Source organism: Macrobrachium rosenbergii, chromosome 5 (genome assembly GCF_040412425.1).
Source record: "Macrobrachium rosenbergii isolate ZJJX-2024 chromosome 5, ASM4041242v1, whole genome shotgun sequence".
Lineage (NCBI taxonomy): Eukaryota > Metazoa > Arthropoda > Malacostraca > Decapoda > Palaemonidae > Macrobrachium > Macrobrachium rosenbergii.
This window is the reverse complement of record NC_089745.1, coordinates 4,513,626-4,537,801: the sequence shown is the minus strand read 5'-3', so window position 1 is coordinate 4,537,801 and position 24,176 is coordinate 4,513,626. Positions and strand designations below refer to the sequence as shown.

General features: G+C 38.8%; 1 protein-coding gene across 1 annotated transcript in view; it reads right to left on the bottom strand.

Moving 5' to 3' along the window:
* The window catches only part of l(2)05287 (WD repeat-containing protein l(2)05287), a 38,017-nt gene that overhangs the window by 5,596 nt on the left and 8,245 nt on the right, over positions 1-24,176 (bottom strand). The window contains exons 5-11 of the mRNA XM_067103389.1: positions 19,224-19,312; positions 16,133-16,311; positions 15,255-15,410; positions 14,576-14,766; positions 10,807-10,991; positions 9,563-9,723; positions 7,556-7,742 (exon numbers count right to left, since the gene is read on the bottom strand). Coding sequence (XP_066959490.1) covers positions 7,556-7,742; positions 9,563-9,723; positions 10,807-10,991; positions 14,576-14,766; positions 15,255-15,410; positions 16,133-16,311; positions 19,224-19,312 — 1,148 coding nt within the window. The remainder of the gene's footprint in view (positions 1-7,555; positions 7,743-9,562; positions 9,724-10,806; positions 10,992-14,575; positions 14,767-15,254; positions 15,411-16,132; positions 16,312-19,223; positions 19,313-24,176) is intronic.

Sequence of the window (24,176 nt, the reverse complement as noted above, 5' to 3'; positions counted from 1 at the left end):
TATATATAGCTGATTGACACCTTTGGTGGAGGGTCAGAGACAGCCAACATCGTTGGAATTTGCTTAAGGGTTAATAAACCAACTTAAGGTCCTTACCTGGATTAAGGAAGCTGACTTCAATGAACTCCTCATTTTGTCTGCTTTCCTTAAGAGGTCCAGCGATCCACTCAGGGGCTGAAGACCTCTAGGAGCTGCCAACCGTGTACCAACCTCTATGTGACAGACAACCTATAATACCCTTGTTCGAGCGCCACCAAGGAACAAAATGATCATCTGACTAAAATCAATGATTGTGGAAGACTGCGTTCAATCTTCACAAACAACCATAAAATTTCAACCATTCCAAGGTAAGAACAAAGGGTATTGTTTTATGGAATTGGATTAAGGAAGCTGAGTTCAATAAACTCCGCCTCATTATGTCTGTATTCCTTAAGAGGTCCAGCGATCCACTCAGGGGGCTGAAGACCTCTAGGAGCTGCCAACCAGTGTACCAACCTCTATGTGACAGACAACCTATAATACCCTTGTTCCGGGCATCACCAAGGAACAAAATGATCATCTGACTAAAATCAATGATTGTGGAAGATCATGCGTTCAATCTTCACAAACAACCATCAAATTTCAACCATTCCAAGGCAAGAACAAAGGGTATTATTTTATAGTTGGATTAAGGAAGCTGACTTCAATGAACTCCTCTCATTATGTCTGCATTCCTTAAGAGATCAGCGATCCACCCAGGGGCTGAAAATCTCTAGGGGCTGTCAACGATTGTATAACCTCTATGTGACTAGACCTCCTCTCAATACCCTTGTTCCGGGCTCTACCAAGGAACTTTCATCCCAATGATTAGGAAGACTGCGTCCAGTCTTCACAAACAACCATAAAAATTCTCAATTCCAAGGTAAGAAAAAGGGTATTGGTTTATGGGATTGTAGGGTATTCCCTCTCCCATTACTGAATTAGATGCTATAAACGGGCACAGCGTATAGCAATCTTCGCATAATGTCTTGACTTGTTTTAGATAGTGAGAGGCAAATACTAACTTGCTTCTCCAGAAGGTCGTGTCCAAGATACTCTGCAGGGACCTGTTCTGTTTAAGAGCTACAGAGGTTGCTACTGCCCTGACCTCGTGCATGCTTTTTACTTTCAGAATCTTGTAGTCTATCTCTCTACATTCCATATTTGCTTCTTTTATCAACTGTCTGATAAAATAAAAACAGAGCATTCTTCGACATCTATACAGAGAGCTTTTTGACTGAGCACCAAAGCCCTTCTGAATTCCTTCTAAAGTCCTTTGTCCTATCCAGGTAGAGCCTTAGAACCCTTACCGGGAATAGGACTCTCTCTCTCTCCCTGTTATGTCCGTTAGGTTCGGAATCTCGAGCGTTCTGGGCTAGGGTTGTGATGAGTATTCATTTTTGCAAGGAAGCCTAGTTGCAGTGAGCAGATTGCCTTGCCTTTTATAAAATCTATATTCTTGCTGAGAGCATGTATCTCACTAACTCTTTCGCTGCGGCCAAACTGACCAAGAAAAGAGTTTTCATGGTGAGGTCCTTTAAAGATGCCCCCTGCAAGGGATCGAACCTTCTCCCCATGAGGAACCTCAGGACCACGTCTAGGTTCCATGCTGGTGAGTTCTCTATATACAAATTTGGGTTACAGAAATATTGGAAGAGGACACATGGTTGTCCTTGCACCATCCTCTAAATACCTCCCACTTGGATTGGTATACCTTAATGGTGGATAACCTCCTTGATTTGCGATAGCGCCAGCTGCCTCCTTGAAAAACTTCTGGCTCTTGTGAGTTTTCCGATAGTCCAAAGCAGTTACTAGTAGCGCTTGTAGGTTTTGGTAATATCTTTCAAGTGGGGTTGTTTGAGTAGATCTACTCTCTGAGGTAGGCTACTCGAATGTCCACCATCAATCCAGTACTTCTGGGAACCAATCTCTTGTCGTTTAGTAAGGGGCCACAAGGGTCATTCGGTCCTCTCATGTGACACAAATTTTTCAGTACCCTGTGTATTATCTTGAAATAGGGAAATGCATACACGTCCAAGTTGGACCAGTCCACCAGGAACGCGTCTATGTATAGCCCGGGATCTGGTACTGGAGAGCAGTAAGTGTCAACCTCTTCGTTTGCGCTGTGGCGAAGAGATCTATGCAAGGACATCCCTTGGTCCTGATGTAGCGTTCATTCTTTTGAGAGGACTTTATTTCCTGCTCAGAATGTCTGCCTCACATTTTTCTCCCTTGGATAAAGTGGGTTACTAGTTTTACATTCTCCTCCTTTGCCCAAAGAAGAGATTCTCTTATTGTCTCGTATAGAGACCTGGAGTGAGTGCCCCCTTGTTTGCTGATGTAGGCCAACGCTGCCGTGTGTTGTCGGTGTTGACCTGCACCTCTTTGTTCCCCACTGTGTTCGAACTCCCTGAGAGCTAGAAGGATTGCAGTTAATTCCTTCTAATTGATGTTTAAATCCTCCTGCTCTCTGGTCCAGGAGCCGAGACTTTTTATTTCCCTCGTGTTGCTCCCCCATACTGAGTCCGGGACGTCGGATAACAACACCAGGTCTGGGTTCCTCTAATATAGAGAAGGGACCTCCTGGAGCTTGACGGGGGCGTTCCACCACTAAATACGGTCTTATTGGTTCCGAAATGGGGATGCAATTGGTCTCAGTTCTATTTCCTTGTCCCAGTTCCGATTTAGATGAAACTGTAACGGGCATAGAATTAACCTCTCAAAGGAGACAAACCGTTCCAGCGAGGAAAGGGTTCCCAGCAGACTCATCCATTCCTTTGCCAAGCATGACTGTCTCTTTATAAAGTTCTGAAATTTTCTTGAGGCTTGTCCTGTCTTTATAATAAAACGGAAAAGCCCGAAAATCCTGACTCTGAATCTTCATCCTAAGGCATAGAACCTCTTGGGATGGGATCGGCTGAGATTTCTATCTGTTTATCAGTAGACCTAATTCTTTGTTAGGCGCGATGCCAGTGCATCTTGCGTCCTGAGCCAACTCCGTCTTGGCTTCAATATCTTGAAGCCCTGGCGCCCTGGCGTCCAATGCCTCGGCGCTTGGCGTCTTGGGTTCATGGGCGCTTGTCATCATGGTATTTCACTCCTAGATGCTTGACGCCACTGCATCCAGCGTCTAGAGTTTCATTCACTACGTTCAGCTTCTTAAACTTCTGGACGTCTAGAAGCTTTAGTTGGACGTCTATTATCATTCTTCTGTTTTCCTGGTTGTCACGCTTGCAGCTGGGAAGGCGAAGTCTGCTGCATATTTTATAGTGAAGCTATATGCGGGGGCTTCCTGCTGCTGGGACAGGCTGGGAAGCCTCAACTACGGCAATATTTCCTTCTCATCGTCAATAATGGACCGAGGAGGGTATTCCGCAGGCGAAGTACCAATCCGAAGGGAGGAAGAGGAGGATGTACGAGGCAGCACATTGTCCGCCACGCTCTTGCAGCCCGGTATCCTGACTGAATAGAACTGTCTATGTTTGTTCTTAGTAGGAGAGCTACCCTTGGGGCTGGAAGGGAAGAGCTCCGGCTGCTGCTGTGGCTACAATCTGTAGTCTATGAAGTGTTATCATGACGTCCCTCAATATTGGGTAACTTGCTCTTGAGAGGTCTGGCCCAGAGCCAGACGTCAACCTTGTCTGTTTAGGCCGAAAGAGAGAGCCGAAACTATAAAACCTTTCCCGTGGACGAACTTCAGAAAATTCTTGGAGATCGAGTGCATGGGGACGTGGAAAATACATCCTGGAGGTCCAGTGAGGCCATCCAGTCATGCTGTCTGACCGCTGCTAGAACCGATTTTGTCGTTTCTATAGCGACCTTTGTTTATTGCACAAAAAAAAAAAAAAATTGAGTGCAATCCCGTCTAGCACCGGTCTCTAACCCCCAAGTATTTGGGGATCAGGAATAACCGAATGTAGAATCCTGGGAATTCGGATCCTGAACTCTCTGTCTGGTCTCTTTTGCAACATCATAGACACTTGTTGCTGTAAAACCTTTGCCTTGGTTCTGTCGTTGCATTTGGCAGAAAGGTCGAATTGTCTTGTTACTAGAGGGGCCTACTCAGGCTGGACAGTCGGCTCCTACCGCAGTCTGCAGGAGAAGAAAGGCAGGTCCTTCTTCTTCCCTGTGTAGAGCCTCTTGGCGTTATCATTCATCTACCCGCCCTAGAGGAACCTCTATCAGAGGGCCGACCATGAAAGAGCTGAAATACCTGAAACACAGGAACCTCAGCCTTACTCTTTTTAGCGATGAAAGTCGTGGTAGGACTTTTCTTGCTGTTTTAGATCTTAAATCTTACGTGGTTTTCTGGGCCAAAGATGAAAAGGCCTCTATACCAAACCTTGAGAGAAGGGGTGAGAGGAAAAAAAAAAAAAGAGGTATAAATCAATTCTGATTTTGATTGGACGTGACCCCATTAGCCAGGAAAGAGCAAAGATGGGCCCTTTTCTTCAGGAGTCCCGCTGAGAAAGGTGCAGTTGATTCGTTGGAACTATCTCCGGTCCTTTATCCATACACGACATCAGATATATGAGGAAAACAAAGGCTGTCTTTCATTGTTTCTCCTTGAAAGTATCCATTCTTCGTAAATGCTGCCTCTTAGACGCCTTCACAAGAGTAAATTCTGAAGGCGGGAACGAGGAGCAGTCAGGATAAATTTCTCTGGGAAAAATTTCCGAAAATATCTTCATAAGCCTTTTCAAGTCTGATAAAAGCTGATGGCCTTTTATATTGTCTTCCTCAGAAATTTCTACAATAGGATTCACAGGAGAATGCGAGATATTATCATTCTCTTCTTCCGATTTTCACGAAGACGGAAGTAGCGGCGTCTTTCAAATATCATCTTGACGCCTGGCGCCCACCGGCGTCCAGTCTCTTGACGCCTGGCGTGTTGGCGTCCATTTTCTTGAAGCTTAATGTCTTGGCGTCCAGCTTCATGACGCCCTGACGTCCTGGCGTCTAACTTCGACACTTGACGTCCCAGGCGCCCAGCTTCTCGTCTGACATCCTGGCGCCCAGCTTCTCGGCGCCGGCGTCCTGGCGTCCAGCTTCGGCGCCCGGCGTCCTGGCGTCCATACTTCTAACTTTCGCTGTCCCGTCAAACCTAGAGGTTACTTGAGAACTGGCCGCCTGTGCGACATCGGTCAAAAGCTTCCTCGGTTGACGTACAGCAACCAATGGACGAAAAAACACTTTAACCTCGCCTTTCCTATGGCGGGGTGAGCGTCCTGGGAAACGTCAACAGGCACAGTGCGCTCGAGGGGACGACTGCTTTCGGTAGCTAAAGCCTCTTGCCTCCCTTCGTCTGTCGACTTTCCTTCTCACAGGGGTTGGTGAGCTTGGAAGAGGTCTAGGACTAGGAGCACAACAGGACCGAGCCGGTCGCACCCTCCACTGCACTTGCACTAACAACATATTAACACTTGTATTTTTTTAGATCTCTTATTATCGATCACATATTATCCCTGTCTTCTGAGAGGGATTTTTACCTGTTGGGCCAGGGTCTGAATGGCAGCCAACAAATCATTAAGTATTGGGTCCTTACCTGTTTCAGTAGGGGTTCAGAGACTACCACTACGGGAGAAGGATCAATAGGATAGTTATCAAGGGAAAAGAATTAACTATTCCTGGGAATATCTGGAAGAGTGAGAAACAGTACTCTTGGCTCTTCTGAGCCGGTCTTTCATTCCCGTTCTTCAGACATACTAAGTGGGGATCCAAGGAGACTTTAGCAAGCCGCTTGCATCCCCACACACATTTTCACACTCGATGAAGTCAGATATGTTATAAGAAAAATCCAAAAGCGAACAAGCGAAAGCCAAGCCAACGTGTACTTCACCAAAATAAGTTGCGAAAAAACACAGGCTACGAGCGAAATTCCATCGATGTTACCGACACAGCGGCAGGGAAGATCTGAGGAATAGTTGGAATGGTTCCAGGTACCTGGGTAGAGGGCGCACAGGTGGTTCACCTGACTACCGATCGGGCGATTGCGCGAGTTTTGAAATTCTGCCGTGACGTCAGGGACTTAAGCTATATATATAACTACCAGGTAAGTTAGATGTTTAAAATTGAGTATTGCACGCTGATTGTTTCTGTGATTTTCATGGTGTTGGGAAGTGAGAGTTAAACTGATTCTGCCTCAGTTTCTCATCTTGCTGGTTCTTGTGACTGCTTGTGCTTAATATATTGTAGTTCTTTAACACTGTTATACGGAGGTATCTTAAAGTATAGTGTTGAATACAGTACAGTAGAGTTTAATATATCTTAGGGTTTTAATAACTTGTAATGTATAGTGTTTACGTATGACTTGTATGTATAGTGTTTACGTACACCAAGCCTTACTTTGGATAATGTTTACTTGTACAATACTGTACACTACAGCATTGACCGCTTATGTACAGTATTGAAATATGTTCATTTAACAGGCCAACTTTGTTGACTCAGGACATTTTGCTCACTAAACTTATGTAACGTAAAGGAGAGGAAACGTGTCTTGGTTTTTCTTGGATGTAGGCATAATTATTGCATCCATCTAACATGATTATTTGTCATAACAACTGTAATACTATATTTAAGGCATGAAGTAACAGAGAGAGAGAGAGAGAGAGAGAGAGAGAGAGAGAGAGAGAGAGAGAGAGAGAGAGAGAGAGAGAGAGAGAGAGAGAGAGAGAGAGAGAGAGAACATGTAGCTAATTTCCCTGTATGTAGTGAAAGTTTGGCATTTTAAGGCACTACTCCAGGCATCCATTAGTTTTTTCTTGCAAAGACCCCTAGGATACACACCTTTTGAGCCTTCAGCCTACTGAGTTTTAGGGGACAAGATCTACATACTGAACTAGTTGTTCTACATAATGGGAGCCATTTCTCTAGTTACTACAAGTATACAACACCACAGTTCATCAGGTTTTATCACTGACATGAAGAATATAATAGAAAATAGAATTTACGCCAAAGGCCAAGCACTGGGACCTAAGAAGTCATTCAGCACTGAAAGAGAAGTTGACAGTAAAACGGTTGGAAAGGTGTAACAGGAGGAAAACCTCGCAGTTGCACTATAAAACAATTGTAAGTACAGTAAAAGGAATGAAAGGAGTTGTTGCTAGGGGCCGAAGGGCTGCTACAACAAACCTTTATTAAGCCTAAAGTGCATAAGTGGGGTGCACTGATGGCACTAACCCCCCAGGTCACCGACATCAGGAAACATTGGAGATTACCATAAAATTTTTTACATGCTATGAAATTCTACTTGCAAAACTTTCCATTATATAAAAGTACAAGACAATAGTAGAAGAAGCAATTATTTTAACTACTTTATAACTTTCACAATAAAATGTCAACACAGATACTGATGTTATTTCTTAATTGAAAGACAGTAAAGTTCTTTTTATCATACAAAAGTTAAAACAGCAGGGCATTTCCTCATCAAGATTTGCAATAGGCCATGTTTGCTAGTCATAAATACCAATGGGTACTGTAAGACAGAAGAAATTAAACAACTATCCCCTTTGCACAACAAAATAAAATATTTCCTTACTTCAAAGTTTCTTTCAAATAAGGTTGTGACAATGTTCCCTTCAAATGACACTGATCGGGGGTCCAGATGGTAAGTATATTAGCAAATCCAGCAGCAACAAGCGATCCATCTGGAGCAATCGTTATAGTTTTTGCTGGCAAATGACGATAGACGCCAGTCTTCTGACAGCTCCATGTAAAGCTTTGTTCTGCAAAAGACAAACATGACTATGTATTATGGTACAAAACCTTCTTAAACAATCACCTCTTAGGTATCTTTAATAAATGAATTTAATTATTTTACTTTACTCTCTGTTTACCTTTTAAATATATTAATGTGAGTTATGTAAGAAAACTTCAATCATAAAGTTTGTCTTTTTTCCATATGCTTTTTTAAATTATTCCACTCTACCCAACAATAATGAAATTCAACCTCCCCAACAATAATGAAATTCAACCTCTCTTCATATCAGCATTTTTTATGTTATTTTACTACGGACAACTCTATAGAGATACCATCTCAGGGACTTTATCTCCAACTAATAAACTTTCTGGCAAGCAAGACAACTGAGTAAAATAGAGTACAGTATTACAGTACACAGGACAAACCTGTTTTGACATACATACCTATGCTTGTACTAAATAACCAAAACACTGCACTCTACTCCCTATAATCTCACAAAATGTGCAACTATTTTGATACAATACATGTTTATAAAAAATATAATGTAGAGTGAAACACGGCTATACCTAACAGCCTACGGTAACCCAGGCTTGCCTCACATATCAATGGCAACAGCTTTGTTAACAACTGAGTATCAGTGTTCTGTATTTTCAAAAGAACATACCAAGTAAAACATGACATAAAATTCACAATATTGCAAAGGTCCTGTACTACAGCAGATTACAGCATACTGTATTGTAGTAAAGAGCACAAGTATGTAAGTACACGTGGAAAAAGTAACTGGAAGCCACATCGACAAAGTGTTGCCACGTTTTATATGTTTTATCAAACTCATAAATTTAATAGGTAAGTAAAGTTTCAATATATGTCTATATTGGAATGGAATATAGAGTTTAGGGCAAAGGCCAAGCACTGGGACCTATGAGGCCATACATATCAATGCCACCTTTTTTAATACTTGTGGCTTGCTGCTCTGCATTTCCAAAAATAAAATACAATAGAAAATAGAGTATATATTAAAGAATATTGTAAAAGTACTAGTACAGAAATGAAATACATTTTAGTATTCTAGAAAACAAAGCAATATGTAGGTAAGATTTAAACAGTTTAGCCTAAAAAAAAAATCATATGTGTTGACATTCATCATCTATTATATATTTCATGTAAGTATGCAACTCAGTACTGCAAGTCAATACAAACTGCAATTTCAATGAAATATTTGTTAAATATAAAATATCCGTAACGAGCATCACTACTGTAGCTATATAGCCTATGCACTGCCTAGTCCTGATTAAGCATTGGTGTCTGCTTTGTAGCCTTTAATGAGTCGTTAATCTACATTTTCATAGGATAATGATATATACTACACTGTATAAAATGAAATAAGTAATAGTTGTTAAAGCACTGTACAGACCAGTAGAGAACACATATACTTTCAGTGAATTCCGTGTTTCAAATGTTTCTCTTGCAATTTTACAACATTTTATAACAAAAAGATGCTCATTCACAAGTAGTTTTATTTTGTGAATTAACTGTATAGTTAATGAAAAATTAGGCGTTTCATCAGTTTATGAAATACAGTAGTACCAAAACCAAGCTCAATTACCACTGTATAGTGTCCTACAAGCAGCCAAATATTTAAATAACAGTGAATCTTCTACAAATGAGACCAACTTGTCGTAAACTTACATTTGCAAGGAGAAATGATACAAGAAACCTTGTTACTGAATGAAATAAATTTATAAACACTAAAATACCAATAAAGTGCAATAAAGATTCAATAACCTGTACAGTTAAAATTAAAATGACAAAGCTTATTAAATTTATCTATATCATCATACTTACTGTATATATCTGAGCTGTCGAACACTTCCCAAATTTTGAACTTTCCATCATCAGAACAAGACGCACAGACAGCAGTACTAGATGACTTTGAAGACGGGTCAAATACTAAACCATTAACGTACTTATCATGAGGTAATTCTATTCCAGTGTTCAAGAACCAGCTGAAAAATGAGAGGAAATGACATCAAATTACCGCTGACAATGTATTTATTCTTTTTCTGCACATAAACGAATTGCCCTGAAATAAAGTAGCCACAGAAAAAAGACACACTAATTTATCGATTTGTCACATCAGGTCATTGAAAATCCGTCTGGATATTCAACTCCTTCAGTTAATCTTCTTGGACTGAATGAAAATGAAGGATAGATTTCCCTTGTATATAGATGAGGCATGCACTTCCACAGGTGGTGGGCATATAGATGGCTTTAAAGTTTGTTTGCCTTACATTTCTTGAACATTCACTTAGTTTTTGCTTAAAGGTTATTATCTTTAATAAAATCCATGTTGCATTTCATAAAACATGTGGATGCAAGTGTTTGCACTGTAAGGAATTCTTTTAATCCTTCCTGGTTGACAAGAGTAAATATATTTCTCAAGACTTCTTATCTTTATCCTCATACTTGTGTAACAAAATAGAATGTATGGGATATGCCTTGAGGTGGGGAGCAGCCAGGAATGCAAGAGGTCAATGTTAGTGGGTCATTCATGGTGGAGTTGGCACGAAGATGGGGATCAGTGCTGAGAGCAAGTATTACTGTTAATACATCTGAACAGAGTGGCTGTTCAGAGAAAAACAATACTGTACTTATTACAACATGTGATCCAACAGGAAAAAACTGTTACTCACAAAAAACTACAAAAAGTGAAAAATAAGGAAAAATTCCAATACCAAGCTAAGGGAGGTGAATTTATCATAAACATGAAGTAAGATGATAAAGAAATTTGCGAGGTAAAGCTAACATGATGAAGGATATAAACAAAATGACTGAGAACAAGATGGCAGGTGTTAAGCAAACACTAGACACACAAATAATAATCTAATTGGGGACCCAGATGCATATTTATACAGTGGAATCCAGAACTCTTCTTGTTTTGGGCACATGCATGGAGGTTGGGATACGACAGCTTCAGCCTAACATAAGGTAATGGGTTTGTTTTGAAACAAATTAAACTTTATGCAATTTTTCTACAACCCTCTTTACTTACAAATCGCAAAACTAATCTAGGATTTTTATGAACATACCTTTGTTTTTCACTGTCAAATTGCCAGAATTTCAACCGGATTTCTATAGAAGACTGAAAGTCATCTCTACATTCAACAGTGGCCAGCCAAGTTCCCTCAGGTGATATGGCTACCTTTTTCACCTCTGTATTGTACATTTTCACGTCACGCTCTGGACATATGAAGTTCTCCCTCACAACGTCTAACTGAAAATGTGAAGAAAAAAAATTAATTCAATACAAACATCTGAATTTCTTTTAATCAAGTTTGGCTACTTGTCCTTTATGAAAAAACAGTAGACAGTTTACCTTCACATTTTCAATCTGTAATATCAGCAATGATCCTGTTATTCATCTGACAAGTTTGATTTCCTATTAAAACACTACGAACCACTACAAGCATTGTAGGCTATAATTTACATTTTAAAAATGCTGTAGCAACAAGTAAAATAACCTCTCCCACTTTCCACATCATAAACTTGTCCTGAATCACTAACTTGCAGAAACTTCTACAAGTTTTTAGAATTTCCTCAACATAACCGTGAATAAATATGCTCCCTAATTTTCTCATCTAGGCTTGGTCTACAGCAAATTTAAGACTAATTTTTTCCTAAAACTTCCCACATGTGAAAAAATTCAAAACATTTTTTCTTCCATTTTTTTGCACATCTTTATTATCATGACTTCCATAGAATAATTTTACATACCACGACCTTCAACTGAAAACTGAAACTGCTTGTAACCTACACTGGTAACTGCAGAGGGCTGAGTAACTGCAATGAATTTTACTATGAAAATAAGAAGTTGAAATAATTTCCTTTATCCATAATTATTGCAGTTATGTCCATCAATCCATTAAAATGTCATAAACACAATGACAATAGTTTCTCAAAGGGTTGCTGACAGTATATATAATAATCGATGACTGATTGTAGGAATGTAAGGTGAAGCCCTGGGACCTATGAAGTCATTAAATGCTGAAAGGGAAATTTAGAGTAAGAAGGTTTTAACCCCTTCGCCACTGGCCTGTTGCACTGCCGATAACGCTGCATACCGCATGAGACCGCGAGTATATCAGTCATCATTTGCTCCCACTAAACTTTCTGTTATTCATATTTTCATTTATATTTTTATAGAAACATTGTGTACATACCAATGAATATTTTTCACCACATTGGCTATATACACACACACACACACACACACACACACACACATATATATATATATATATATATATATATATATATATATATATATATATATATATATATATATATATATATATATATATATATATATATATATATATCAAAAAAAGAGGAATATTTAGTGGAAAAGTAATTGCAGAAATAGAAATAGTAGTAAAGTAGTAGAGATAAAGTAGCAGAAAAAGTAGTAAAGTATTAGTAAAATAGTACTAGTAGTAATAGCAGTATATACTAGTTTTCTTACGGAAACAGTTAGTATACATCAATGAATGTTTATGGCATTGGTAATAATACACACAATAATAATAATAATAATAATAATAATAATAATAATAATAATAATAAAAAAAATTCAACAGTAATACCACTACTACTACAACTTGTAGTAGAAAAATGATGATAATAAAAATTACACGTTAGTGTAAAAAATGAAAGAAGTTTTCAAAAACATAGTACACTTTCCTGTTGACCGAAAATACTCCTCTGCCTGAGCATTCATCCATTCACACAGTCTGTCAATATCATCATCACAAAAAAAGAAACAAAATGCATCTCGTGGGCAGGTGAAGTCGGGTGTGCAAACGAGATCCCATTGTCATCCGTGAAATCGGGGGGTGGGTCTGGGTGCTTGTCACAAAATGGATCTGTTATGAACTGCCAACCTTCATCGACAATGGGTTCAATGTCTTCTAAAATCTCGTGTCGCTATCATCCTCCTACAACTATAACAACTATCACTATAATCATCTGACTGATCTGGCAGGTATTCCTACCCAGGATCTGAAATACTATCATCCGACATCATGATACTGAAAATAAAAAACCTGGTAAATAACTGCAATCAAAAGGAGAAAAAGTTTAGCCTTCGAATCCAGATGGTTTACTCACAAGATCGTGACAATGTTTCATACATAACAGCTTGAGGCGCACTGACATGTGCTGCTGGACGATACCCCTTATAATATCCCATATGAATATGACGTCACGACAACCATCGGACACTCATTGGCTAGAATGAATAGTGGGTGGAGCTTCTGCACCTCTCTCGCACACAATACTACGCCTGAAACCCATCCAAGCTGAAGAAAACAGCTCTGCTTTTCGAGGAGGGATGAAAGACGATAGGCGCACGTCGCGTCTTTTATTACTGTACGTAAAGACGCATATGTACGCCCCGGTGGGAAGGTTAAAGGCATAACAGGAGGAAAACTTCACAGCTGCACTATGAAACAATATTGTTACGAAAGGGTGGAAAGTAAGATGGAAGAAAGACAATATGAAAAGAGGTATAGTAAAAGAAATGAAAAGGACTGCAGTTAGGGGCCGAAGGGACACTGCAAAGAACCTTAAGCAATGTCTACAGTGTACCACATGAGGTGCACTGACAGCACTAACCCCCTACAGGAATGATTGACTATAGTAGTGAATAAAGAAAAAGAACGTTGACGTTTGTGGAGACCCTGCAGTTTCTCCCTCGATTAAGATTTCCCTCATCTAAATATACATCATAATTATAGACCAACACCAGCTAAACTGTTGAAAAAAAAGAGAATTCTGAAAGCTCTACTATAATTTCTTTAAACACAAAATATACTTTGGGTTATTTCAACATAAAAATAAGCTTTGACATAACCACTGTGATTAAAGTGTTTATGCTTCAAAGAACACTTTTTATTCATTCACAGAAACAATTAGATAATGATAAAAGTAGCAAAGTGAGCACAAGCACTGCCATACCATTTTTGTGACAGCAGCATTCTAAAAGAATGGTACATAAAAGTTTTTGTTTTTAACAATATTAATATTTGATTTACTCATACAAAATTTATGGAATCAGACTACCAGGAGCACAACTCTAATTTTTTATGCAAAACGTTTTACACAAATGTCTAATAATGATAACAATAGCATCATCCCCAATACTGCATAAAATTTTGAAGCAGATGATGCTTCATAACTAGTTTGCGTACCCATAATTCTGATCTTAAGTTAAAGATCTATTCAAATCAAGTCTGCTTATGAAATAAAAAAATATATATATATATATATATATATATATATATATATATATATATATATATATATATATATATATATCTATATATATATATATATATATATATATATATATATATATATATATATATATATAATATATATATATATACAGGCAGTCCCCAGTTTACTTAATGGTACAGCTTACAACATTCCGAGGTTACAAGCTTTTCAAATATATTCATCAGAAATTATTTCCCGGTTTACGACGCATGTTCCAGGGGGTTACACGCTGTCACGCCGATCCAACGGAAGAAATATGGCCCCAAAATGGCAGAATAATAAAATTTGAGGTTATTTTATAAAAACTCACAAAAATGCAGTCTTCATTGTTTTCAATACACCCAAAGCATTAAAAGTAAGGTTTTCTAGGGATTTTTGACGATTTTCGATGATTTTTCGGTTTACGATTTATTTTCGTTTACGACACGGCGTAAAATGGAACCCCGTCAGAAACTGGGACTGCTCTGTATGTATATATATATATATATATATATATATATGTAAAAAAACATTTAATATTACCTGATACAGTAGTTTATTGTGGCTGAGATCATAAAATTGAAGATGCCCTGATTTTCCATTAAGGACTATAGCTCTTGTCCTAGGATCATAGACTATACCAGCTGGGTAAGGTTCTACATCATCCATACTTGAAGACACTCCCTGGATTGAACCCTCCAGTTTATAATCTCTGGCCGATATAACTGAAAAAGCTGAAAAGACACAAATACTTCATTCATATATACTGTAATACAATTTATCCATAAAGTTAAACATAGTTTTCATCCATTCCCACTGGTCTCTTTGTCCTCTTAGAATTGTTGGGTTTATTAGTCAATCAAGCATTGACAAAAGAGAAAGACAGGCAATTAGCATTGTACTTTGTTCTAATTTCTCTACCTGTACCTTGTTCTAATTTCTGTAACTGTACCTTATTCTATTTTCAATTCTTATTTCAGAACAAATTCTTTGGCGAGTCCAGGGAGAACCTGCTGTCCTTTGAAAGAAGTGAAGTACTTTGAACTGGCTTACTCAGCGAAACTCAACCACTTCTGATCATGCAAACTACAGTTTCTATTCACATTACTCTGCACAAGAATAATAGATCTACATCATGAAATGTAAGCATTTCAGAGAGACATTTAGGCAACTTGCAATTATTATGAAGAAGGGTGTCAATGAACACAATAAGCATACATACCACTATCAACATGAGCACAAATAATCTTGCTGTTCTTCGTATCTGTCAAGACGTATTTGATGGGCATCCCCAAACGTGGCAAGAAGTGGTTTCTGCCTTCTGTGATTTGCCATTTCACCAGTACGCATTCTGCACCTCCACTATACAATTCAGCACCTGACAATCCATAGGTATAAATTATGAAATCCCAATTTCACACGAAATTCAAATTCTATATCTATATCAGTGTTTGGAACAGGCATGAAATATCTTCAAGACATGCAAAACAAAAGACATTGAAAACCAAGAAACAATAATCTTTTTCAACACCGTGTTAGAAGTAGTGACCTAACAGGATATCACTAAGCAAAAATTGGATAAAATCTAAAAACTCACTGAATTACAACAGAGAACATTTACAGAGACATTAAAAAATATAATAAATACACTAGACAGCAGCTAAAGAAGGCAAGGACTTCTCTACGGAATCACAAAAAATCAGAGAACAAACTATTTCAATTCCTTAATTCTCAAACTTAAAATGATAATGATATAATCCACGAATAATGATATAATCCATGAATAATAACTCACAAAAAGGACGTAAAATCACTAAAAAAGTATTAATATCTTTGTGAAAATGTTACTTGCATTGAGAAAAATATAATATTCACATCTATGTTTTCTCCAACAACTGCTAGTCTATGATGTTAAACAAATGAAGTCAGAAGCGTGGAGACGGAGGTAAAAGGGTAGGACTTAAAAGACAATGGAGCTTCCAACACGATAACACATCCTGGGATGAAGCAACTGAAGCTCACAAAACCAGTGTTTCCGCTCATCAATGAAACAAGAATAGTAAACCCGTACGATTTGCAATCACCGTACAATTAGCATACCTGTTCTTGAGAATGCTAAGTCTGAAACTGGAAGAGAGTGCCAATGTAGCTCAGTTTTAACAGGATACCTATACAGTTGATACCACAACAAAACTCGGCCAGTGCAGTCCCCAGTAGCAACTGATAATTTTGATGGATGGCAAGCCATGCACGTTATCTCACGAGGGCCAACATAATGCCTAGAAGATGAATTAAGAATGTCATACACTAATTCGTAACCATAACATAAACTCTTTAGCCAGAAAAATTTTGACATATAATTTACTTTTACTGCTAAAAATACATCAAATTACCATACAAATATGTCCCGTGCTCAGCATCTGTTTCACAAAATATTTTACATCTGCAGTAAAACTGTCAATCATAGTTGTTACACTATGACTGTTACAAGTGATAGGTTCAGCAGCCCAATAAAAATTTTACAGTTACCATCCCATCTGAAGTGACAGGCAAGTGTTGGAATTCTAAGAACTGTTACAACAACTTTGATTAACAACACCGAGGTAAATATCACATTAATGTATATAAACTGCAATAAATGAAAATATTATTTTATCAAAACCCATCAGTTGCACAAATTATCCTCCAACTACGAAATTTTGGAAAAACAACTGACCTCTATGAGATATCTTTCCATATACCCTTGAATCTAGATGTATTATTAATGTATCCCTGTAAAAATTGTTACTCAAATTTACGAAAGACTTTTGAAAATTCAACCATCAAACTGCCAGGCTGCACTCTACGCAGGAATACTGCAACACTTTAATTGTAATCTGCAGCTCTACCCTTAATAAAAGAATCTTTTAAGGATTAAGTGGCACATCAGGTTAACGGACCTCAACTTCTCAGATTTTGTTCCTCAGCAGACTCTTCCGGTAAAATAAAAATAATACTCTGTAGGTAACAGAATAATTAACTAAGTACATTAGGCTACCAAACAGTGGATTATTGTTGAATAATCTAGTAAGAATGCTAGTTATCAGTAACATAAACATGTGTGACTGACACTTTCCTGCTTGAACCTGTGAATATGGATGCTTTATTTCCACCATGACCCAATGTTTATGTATTTCACTTCTTCATTTGGCAGCTGTTGTCTGTCTCATAAAGAACCTGTGATCTCTATCAATGTTACTTTCTGCATTTTTGCTTTTGCAAAATATGTGCAGTTCTTTTTTTCTTATGTGTTAAATGTTCTTACTACAGTGTACAACATAGTTACATAATGTAATGTACTTGCAGTACAGAGTTGAATTTATGTGTATGTACAATATAGTTACATAATGTAATATACTTGCAGTACATAGATAAATTTATGTGTATAAAGTATTTCTATTGAAAAGTGAAAGCCTAACTCTATGTTCTTCTCACAGTTACATGCTCGGAAATTCTGAGATACTGTATTTCAGAGCAGGCAATCACTCACACAAATCATTGTTAACTGAACATGTAAAAAGTCAGTTCTGTTGTGATTGTACCAAGCCTCTTTGTTTCATTATGCAAGTAGTGCTCTGAAATTCACAGATGTGGCATTGTTAATTTAACTTTTACAACAATACTTGCATTATTATTTTTGTTTAAGTGATTTTGCCAGGCTTCTTTGTTTTATTGTCAAGCGTTGTCATTTCATATGTAAGATTACACAAAACTGACTGTGCATTTATCAAATACAGTATTTCAACTGACATATACATATTAATTGCACTGTTTATATTTCATTGTCTTAAAGGTAAGATTTAACGAAATTAATGGACTGGATATCTAATACAGGCAGTCCCCCAGGTTACGTCGGTCTCAGCTTACATCGCTTTTCAAATATATTAATAAAAAAATCTGTTTCGGGTTACAGCGGATGTTCTAAGGTTACGGTTTCAGTCTTATGGCACACTGTAAACGATAAAAGAATATCTGTACATTTTTGGAGGAAATTCTACAAGATCACGGATGCACACCTCACCAGAAGCAAGGTAAATCAACTGGGACAACAAAGGATTAAAGGTACTGCTTTCATCACTATTTCTCATTTTTAGCAATTTTTTAATACAGAGTTCCAGCTTATGTCATTTTCCGGCTTAGGTCACTCTTCAGGAACAGAAGCCCTGACATAATCCAGAAACTCCCTGTAGTTTACAATTACAGATATCTATTTACTGAATTGTTGTGCTGTATGCAATTACTGTGCACATGTCTATATGTACAAATGCATTGCATTATGTTACAATACCCTAAAATGGTCCCCCCCTCTCTCTCTCTCCCTCATTCAGTATTTAATACTCAACATTTTAGTTAGCCTCTGGACTCTAGCACTGTGTGGTAGTAAAGCTTTCTATCCAGAATACTTAGTCTTTGTACATAAAATAAGGTTTAAGATAAGCAAAATCTTTAATCTGTCCTCGAAATATTGGCAATGAAATACAAGAAATAAAGTTGATATATCCGACATATTTCACGAACACAGAAGTATATACCTTTGAAAATTTAAGGTGAAAGCTTGTATGTTGAGGATTACCTGCACAGCACTGTACTTAATACAGTATACAGTAGTGTAGTGTTGGACACACATTTTTTAGTTGTATGTGTGCAGATACAGGGTATATATATGCATATGCATTGCATTAAGGTAAACTACATACTTAGTGCTATCCCTCTCTCTATAAAATCATTTTTCTATACATAAAATTCAAGGTTACTTATGCTGAAACAGAAACAGTTCTTAATATTTTTATACTGCTTCAAGTTTCGCATACAGTATTTTATATATCTTGTTTGCATAGGTAAGCAGAACTACTCTATGTTTTTGCTAACCTGTATTGTGCAAATTTTTAAAGGCAATTCATTTTCCTGATGTATCTCTCCATCAATTGCTGCATACTTTAAGCTGTGTGAGTTGGCTCCAGGGTCTTGTGTAGGCTATATGCCAAACTTGATTACTTATCAGGAGGGCACACCCATAGCTGTCTGTTAAGTTGAATGCCCTTTTATACTTAAATATCACACTTAGGTACCACGAAGTCATTAGGGATGTCAGTAGGTTGTGTCTATTAGCAGAAATAATTCTGATAAAAACAAAATTACAATAAATACTTACTTGCCATCATCCATAGACACCAAAGATTTGACTCTGAGTTCCTTTTCCGTTAGCCACACCACAAAATCACCACTCGGTGACAAGGCAATCTGAAATTACAATGAATTATTTTTATTTCACTGTTCAGGTATAATTTTCTTTGTAATGGAATTCTTACACTGTTTATCTGTTGTAAACTGTGTGAAAAATGAAAACCCAATCTATTTATTTAAACACTTATATGTAAATTCTACTTTCACGGCTATTATTCAAATTAATATATTCATCCTTGTGAATCCTGAAGTATCAGTTTTATCATTTCTTCTTCTTCAACATTTATCTTCTAATACTCTCTCTACCCTGTAAAAACATGCTATACACCTAATTTTAAAAGTAGTCTTCTATACATATGGACCTCAGTACAATATTTGATATCACAGACAGACAATCTCAATTTTCAACACATCAAAGACACTGTAAAATTGGGTTACCTGAATGAAAAACCAAATTCTTCGCAAGTCCAGTTAACTAATAGCACTGTTCTTGAAAACTATTTTACACGGCAATGAATAATATTTTACCACTTTGTTTGAGAATTCAGACTCCTACTACTTTCGATATTTTTCCCACTGATGTTTTTTAATACATCTAATATTTTACAAAGCTGGACAACATCATGTCAAGATATGGAAAAACTAAAACAGACTTAATATTCTTGGGTGTCTTAAAGATGACAATCTCTATACACCTTATGAGTATCTATTGTCACTGACTCAGCAGCAGAATTCTAAGTAATGTTCACTAAAAGTGTGCAGAATTTCTCTGTGTAGCGTACAGTATTAGGAAGTTTTTTAAAAATTCAATTTTAAGGTAATGAATTCTGTTTACAGCCAAAAAAATAAAGTTCAGAGTTATTATTCAGTCTTTAACTTATTTTAAAAATAATGCATTAAACTTGTCTGTGTGTGTGTGTGTGTGTACGACAGCTACTTAAAAGCAAAACAAAAAATAACCAAGAACTATACAGGCACAGCTAACTTCAAGAATAAATTTCGTCAACTACATCTGACACCTATTCAATCTTTCAATGGGTCCATCACTATTATAGAACTCCTTAATAATAATAATACTGTATACTTTTCAAAGTTTGGAACTGCACCCCAGGACATTTTTTTTTCAAGGTTTGACCGATTTTGGTGTGGACCCTTAAAAAGGGTTGGATGCAACTTATATCCACATTTTGTTAATTTTCTAATCCCTACGACTACCAGTGCAAACCAGCAAGGAGTATGTTGATCATACTTTGATGTGGCTTGTTATAAATTATAGCTAACTCTAGATGTTTAACAGAATTTAAACTTTCAATGTGCAACACTAACACTCATCATCATACAAAATTTGGGGATCCAATTTTCCTGATAACTGCAGAACATTACACTCACATAACAGGTCTCCAAAAAATGTAGACTATACACAGTAAATCCCCTTTTGCTCTACAAACTTTAATCCCTATCTAACAAAATGAAGTTTTCATAATAAAACTAATATTGTAATACTTACCTGAACACCTGAATTAGCCCTGGTTACCTACCAGCCCGAACTATATCCCCAACTCATTACCCACTAAGTGGTAATTAACTTCAAAGCTACTAACGCTACAGGAAAATCCTAACAAATGAGTTACCTAGCGCATCGCTGGCAACGCTGCTGCAAGTCCCGCTGTGTATGGCCGAGAACCCCAATTGCTATTCATTAATCATATTGAAGTGGGGAGGAGGGTGGGAATCATTCAGGTAAAACCAGGTGGGCATTACAATATTAGTTTTATTATGAAAACTTCATATTGCAAATACACTCCTGAACACCTGAATTAGCCCGATTAACAAAACTCAGTGGAGTGTGGGTTCAATTAAGTCAGACCGACCTACCAACAAGTAAAGCAGGTAACTCATTATCGTCTTCATTCTGCATAAAAAAACAACAACAAACCTCACCTGGTAGTCTACTTAACAGGTGGGGATGCCTGGAAGGAGAGAGTACCCTTAACGCCAGTCTCGAGTCATGGTACTGTCTGGGTCGAGCTACTTCCTCATGTGGTATTCAAGGAAAACCTCCAACGGAAGAAGGGAACTAACTCCCATGGCTAATCAAAGCCTCGCATGTAGCGGAGCCTGGCGAACCCCCATGTGGCTATTGGTAGCCTCCTCATGTATGGAGGGGAACGGATGAGTCTCCCATGTGGCTATTGTAGCCTCTCATGTAACGGAGGATAAGTTGAATGTGCAGTCGAGCTCAATCATTGCCGTCCCGCTGTTGTCGATGCTGTGCCGGGAGGTTGAATAAATCTAGCTGAAAACCACCTGGCTATACCTATCCTCAGTTTCAGAAAAGAATCCGATTCACTGACAAAACTACTCCCCTATCTTATGCTGTCTAACCTCAGCCCCTACTCTCTCCCACCCCCACCTTTCATCTACCCTTTACTAAAGAATTGAATTGGCCGCCACAAAAAGGACCCAGCGAAACCCTTATCCGACGAATTGAATGTCCTTAAGGTAGAAGGAAGTGAAAACTGATACTGATTTCCAAGTAGCTGCTTTCTAAGATTGCCGACACCGAGAAATTCTTGAGAAATGCCGACGATGTCGCTACCCCCTCTAATACTATGAGCTCTTGGGCGTTCAGAGGAGTTCGATGGTTCCGAAAGAGACGGGGAATTAGCCGACGCTTGTTGTATTACCTCTTAGAAAAAACTAATAGCATTCTTCGAGATCGAGTGTGAAGGACGCCTGGGAGAAACGAATAACGCTCGGTGAGGCAACATCTTTTCTGTGCGTGATAAATAAGCCAGCGCCCTGACCGACATAATAGCATTTCTGAAGCGCCACCTCCCACGAAATCTTCTAAGGACGTTACTCTAAACGCTCTGGGTAAAGGATTCGATTCCGATTCGATTTAGCTACGAATTCGCAAATATGACAGAAAAATATCTTTCCCTGAGAAAGATACAGTTCTTGGAGACCGCCGAATCTCTCCTACTCTTTCTAGCTGTACAGAGCAACTAGAAATAATACCTTCTCTTCAAGTTAACTGTCTTAATGACAGTGTTTCTAATGGCTCGATTCTGACGACCTAAGGAGAGTCAAACCGCTAAATCCCACGATGGTGCAAGGGGAAGAACTGACGCTTCTATCTTAAAAGACCTTAAGAGATCGTGAAGTATTCTACTGGTCGCCAATTCTGGGAGATGGAAACGAACGTACTACTAAGCATTGATCTGTAACCGCGATCGAGAGTACAAAATTTCTTTCTTTCCTCAGAAAAAGAAGAAAGTCCGCTATCTTCGCTACTGTTGGTAGAGAAATACGATGACCTTGGTTCCGCACCAACTGCGATAAACTGCCCACTTGGCCTGATATAGTTTTCTGGATGATCTTTCAGACAGAAAGACAGTTGGCGAGCCACTGCCTTAGAGAGTCCGCATGACGCGCTGTCGCTGGATAGTCTCCACGCAGCTAGCTTGTAGCACGGAGTGTTCCGTGGAAGTGATGGAAGTGCGGGCTGTCTGAGAAGATCTTTTCTCTGGCAGGAAAACCGAACATCTATTAGTAAATCGAGAAGGTCCGGGAACCAAGGTCTTTGAGGCCAAAAAGGGCAAATCAACGTCATCTCGGTGTTGCAGGAGATCCTGAGTTTCATTAACACTTGTTGAATCATTCCAACGGAGGGAATGCATACGCCTGCATGTCGCCTAAGAATGTAACATGGCGTCCGTCCCAACGACATGGGATCTTCTACTGGGAGAAGTATACTGGGAGGCGAAAGTTTAGTCTCGTAGCTAACAGGTCTATGGTTGCTGGCCATTTCTTCACAGAAGTTGAACCTCCTCCTGCACTAACGTCCATTCCCCTAGAACCTCTTAAGCGATCGGCTTAGGGCGTCCGCCAAAACGCTGGAGTTTCCGATACGAATTGAGGAACGAGTAGTCCTGTGGCACCTTCGCACCAGCGAGAATTCTCTGGGCGAATTTGATTCAAAGTTTGTGATTTTGTCCCCTCCTTCTTGGAGGTATGACACAGCGTTACGTTGTCGCAAAAAGAGCGCCACCGGCCCTGTTGCTTAACTGATCTGCGAAGCAACTTAGAGCCTCTTCTACTGCTCGTAGTTCTCAGGGGATGGACTCCTCCGATCCAGATTCGCCCAAAGGCCTCTGGCCTGACATTCCTCCAGGGTTGCTCCCCAACCCTGATCCGAGGCATCTGTATACAGATGGAAATCTGGAATGGGGAGTCCAATCTACGCCGATGGTCAGATGATATTCTTCTGACCACCACTGAAGATCCTTCAGGCAAGAATCGCCCCAGACTATGAACGCCGTTCTCTTTCCCGAAAGTCCCAGCGATTCCTGAGACATGCCTGAAGAGAACGATCCGGAGACGAACCTGGAATTAGGAGAGAGAGGGAGGCCATCCTGCCCAGCAAGCTCTTCCTTCCATAGGCTTACAGGTTGCGCCTCTGTTCGGGATCTGAATGTTTCTAGTTGGCTCAGCATTGCCAAAACTGTTCCTCCGCTGAAAAAGCCCTCAAACGACGCTTCTGGAATCGTTATCCCTAAGTACGCTTTTTGTCTGAGCTGGAATCAAAGAGCTCTTTTCTAAGTTGATACGTATTCCCAACTTTTTGACACAAATTCAGCAAGAAGTCCTCGCCCTGCAAAACTTCCTCTACTGACGGCCTGAACTAACCAATCGCCGAGGTATCGCCTTCATCCTGAAACCCCGACGATGCATTATCTCTGAAATAGGAGACATCACCTCGTAAAGACTTGAGGTGCTGTGGTCAGACCGAAGCAGAGGACTCTGAACTGAAATGTTCCAGTTGGACCCGAGAATCGAAGGAACTTCCGAGATTCCGGATGGACCGAACTTGGAGATAAGCGCCCTGAGGTCCACTGAAATCATCCAGTCGTCTCTC